The sequence below is a fragment of the Parus major genome, chromosome 4A, assembly GCF_001522545.3.
Source record: "Parus major isolate Abel chromosome 4A, Parus_major1.1, whole genome shotgun sequence".
Taxonomy (NCBI): Eukaryota; Metazoa; Chordata; class Aves; order Passeriformes; family Paridae; genus Parus; species Parus major.
Window position 1 is genome coordinate 996803 of NC_031772.1, and position 3353 is coordinate 1000155.

The window sequence follows — 3353 nt, forward strand, 5'->3', positions numbered from 1 at the left end:
CACAGTACAGTACAGGGGTGTCACAGTACAGGGGTGTCACAGTACAGGGGTGTCACAGCACAGGGGTGTCACAGTACAGTACAGGGGGTGTCACAGCACAGGGGGTGTCACAGTACAGGGGGTGTCACAGCACAGCACAGGGGGTGTCACAGCACAGGGGTGTCACAGTACAGTACAGGGGTGTCACAGTACAGGGGTGTCACAGCACAGGGGTGTCCCTGGCGCCCTCTGCGGGAGGAAGAGGGAAGTGCACCGGGCCTGCTGGCGCGCTCGGTCATTTCCGTGAGCGCTCGGGTGCGTCCGGCGGGGGGCGGGACCGGCCCCTCTCGGGGGCGCGTTGGGGGCGTGTCGGGTGCGTGTCGGGGGCGTGTCCCCTCCCCCGGGCCCGCCCCGCAGTCGCCCCGTGTCGGCCATGGCGTCCCCTTCGCGGCGGCTGCAGACCAAGCCGGTCATCACCTGCCTCAAGAGCGTCCTGCTCACCTACACCTTCATCTTCTGGGTGAGCGCCCGCCCGACCCCCCGATACAAGCCGCGGCTGCGCCGCCCTGTCGCGATAGTCGCGAGCCACCGCGGCTTTCCCCTCTCCCCACCAGGTGTCGGGCATTGTGCTGCTGGCCGTGGGCATCTGGGGTAGGGTGAGCCTGGCCGTCTACTTCTCCCTGTTGGACGAGAAAGCCACCAATGTCCCGTTCGTCCTGGTGGGCGCTGGCACCGTCGTTGTCCTCCTGGGCACCTTCGGCTGCTTCGCCACCTGCCGCGGCAGCACCTGGATGCTCAAGCTGGTGGGTGGCCTGGGACAGGCAGGGATGGAGCCCCATCCTCTCCTGATCCTTCCTGACCCCTCCGGATCCATCCCGAAACATCCCAACCTATTCCTGTCTGATCCCATCCCCACCCTACCCCGTCCCATCCTCTCCTCCTCCACTGTCCCCTCCCGTCCCCTCCTGTCCTGCCCCATCCCTTCCCATCCCATCCTTTCTGCCCGCAGTACGCCATGCTCCTGTCCCTCATCTTCCTCATCGTCCTGGTGGCCGCCATTGTGGGCTTCGTCTTCAGGCACGAGGTGAGTCTGGGTGGCCACTGCAGGGTGAGTTTGATGCTGCTTTCAGCCCAGTGCAGGTGCAGATGTCACTGGAGGGACAGAGGTGCTGCTTGGGAGCGGTGCTTAGTTTAGCAAAACTAGGGTTAAACCAGCACAAAGAGCAGCTTGGTCCCTGTAAGGACCCAGAAGGATGAGCCTGGGTGCAGGGTCAGTCCAGCACGGCACGTTATCCCTCCATCAGGACAGGCAGAGTAGCCCTGGACTGTAATTTCTGGCTTTGCTCTATCTTCTGCAATAATTTCAGTAATTAAAGCTCCTCGGAGGGTTCCTGTGCCTGCTTGGGAGGGAGCTGGCACAGTGCACGTCCTTGTTATTACAGACAGCATCCCTGCTGCCACAGTGCATCCAGCCCGCCCTTTAATACAGCCTCTAATTGCCTGGTGGCTGGCAAGTGTCTGCTGGCCATGGCCGGAGTCATTCCTGCCGTCACCGAGCGCTGACTAACGCGGGATGGGGTCCTGCAGGGCAGGAGGGGACGGCACCGCTCTCAGACCTCTCTCTTGCAGATAAAGACAAACTTTGAGAGTAACCTGGAGCTGGCCTTGAAGGACTACAACGTGACTGCGGATCGGCACAGCGAGGCCGTGGACACCATCCAGAGAACGGTGAGAGCCCCAGGCTGGGCAGCAGGAGGGGATGCTCCCCTCAGCCCAGGGTGTCCCCTCGGAGCTCTGTGACATCCCCATCACGGGCTTGGGGATTTGGCAGATGCTGGGTGAGCTGCCTGGGGGTGGGGGAGCCGTGGAGGTGATGGTGGGACTAGGGGTCAGTTCCCTGGTGTGACCTGGCTCCCCAAATGTGCTCCAGCTGCACTGCTGCGGGGTGCAGAGCTATTCTGACTGGGAGAAGACTGAATACTTCAGCCAGAAGGGCATCCCCCAGAGCTGTTGCAAGAACCAGAACGACTGCTCGGAGGAAGATCTGAAAGACCCAAACAAGGCCAAGCTGAAAGTGTTTGTGGATGTAAGTTAAGCCCAGAAAAATCCACCTGCCAGTCCTGGAGGTGAGAGGGGCAGGGATGGGTGGATGGAGGAGGGCTAGTCTGTCCCTGGCAGCTTGAAAGGAGAACTGCCCTATTGATGCAGATGTTCAGTGGCCCTGGGACTCCCTCGGAGTGGGTAAGGGTATGGAATCCTCCCTTCTGTCTGAGGTTCCACCACTCCTTCCTTCGAGGTCAGGGAGCAGCCAGACCCAAGCACTGGCCTTTGGGGATGTGTGTTTTGAAGAACAGGTGAGTAAGGAAGTAGTTTTCCAGTAAAGTTTGTTCCAGCAGTGCTGACATCTCCCTTTGGTGCAAAGTCCTGACCCGGTGGAGAGGGCGTGTGACATCCACAGGGATGGCTGAGTGATGCAAGCAAGCTCCTCTGATGAGTCACCTTGCTGAGGTTGGGAGCAGCCCAAGGGCAGTGCTCCCCTTGAAAAGGCACCTGGGCTGGGAGACAGGCTGGGACAGCCCTGGTAGGGAAATGGCTTTGCTGAGGTCTGGAAGGAGGGGGGCAGCCAGCAGCCACTGCTGCCTGCACAGGAGCATCTTCCCCTGGAGCTGGGGGTGCTGTGGGGAGGAGCTGCTCTGTACTCCTGGGGATGGAAAGCACTGCATCCACCTTCTTATTCTGCTTCCTCTGCAGGGTTGTTTTTTCCTGGTAACATCAACAATGGAGTCCAAAATGAGCGTTGTGGCTGGAATCTCCTTTGGCATTGCGTGTTTCCAGGTAAATCTCCCTTGTCTGGCTCGGGAGGAGTGAAGAGTGAAGCCAGCACATCTCCAGAGAAATTGAATTTCAGTGCAGTCTGCTGTGTACAAAAGGCACGGTTGGTTTCAGTCAGGGAGGAGCAGCTACTCTGTGGATTCCCCTTGGATTTAATCTGACTGCTGTGCAGGCCTCAGTCTCTTACACCCAGGGCTGAAGCCCCAGCTCTATTTGAGCTCAGGTTTATTTGGATAGAGCTCCTCTCTGAAACAAAAGACTTCAAGAAAAACCAAACGGAGATGGACAAACTCACTGCGCCTGCTGTTGGCAGGGATCAAACTTGTGCCCTTCCTTTTCCTACCCAGGCACCACTGTTATCAGGAAGTGGTTTGGCATGGCTCTGTGTGGAGGGGTCTCTGGGGCACCACTCGTGCTGCTGGCTGCCCACCCCACTGCCGCAGTGTCCTCTCGCTCCTGCTCCCCAGCATCTCCTTCCCTTTATGTGCAGGGCACTTCCTGCAGGAGCAGCAGCCCAGCTCCAGCAGCCCAGCTCCAGCAGC

The 3353-nt window shown here is 59.4% G+C and overlaps 1 protein-coding gene across 1 annotated transcript in view; it reads left to right on the forward strand.

Annotated features, from left to right (window-relative positions):
- Positions 1-371: 371 nt before the first annotated feature.
- Positions 372-3353, forward strand: part of TSPAN6 (tetraspanin 6) — a 5314-nt gene continuing 2332 nt past the window's right edge. The window contains exons 1-6 of the mRNA XM_015625964.3: positions 372-499; positions 594-782; positions 989-1063; positions 1609-1707; positions 1910-2065; positions 2731-2814. Coding sequence (XP_015481450.1) covers positions 413-499; positions 594-782; positions 989-1063; positions 1609-1707; positions 1910-2065; positions 2731-2814 — 690 coding nt within the window. The 5' untranslated portion in view covers positions 372-412. The remainder of the gene's footprint in view (positions 500-593; positions 783-988; positions 1064-1608; positions 1708-1909; positions 2066-2730; positions 2815-3353) is intronic.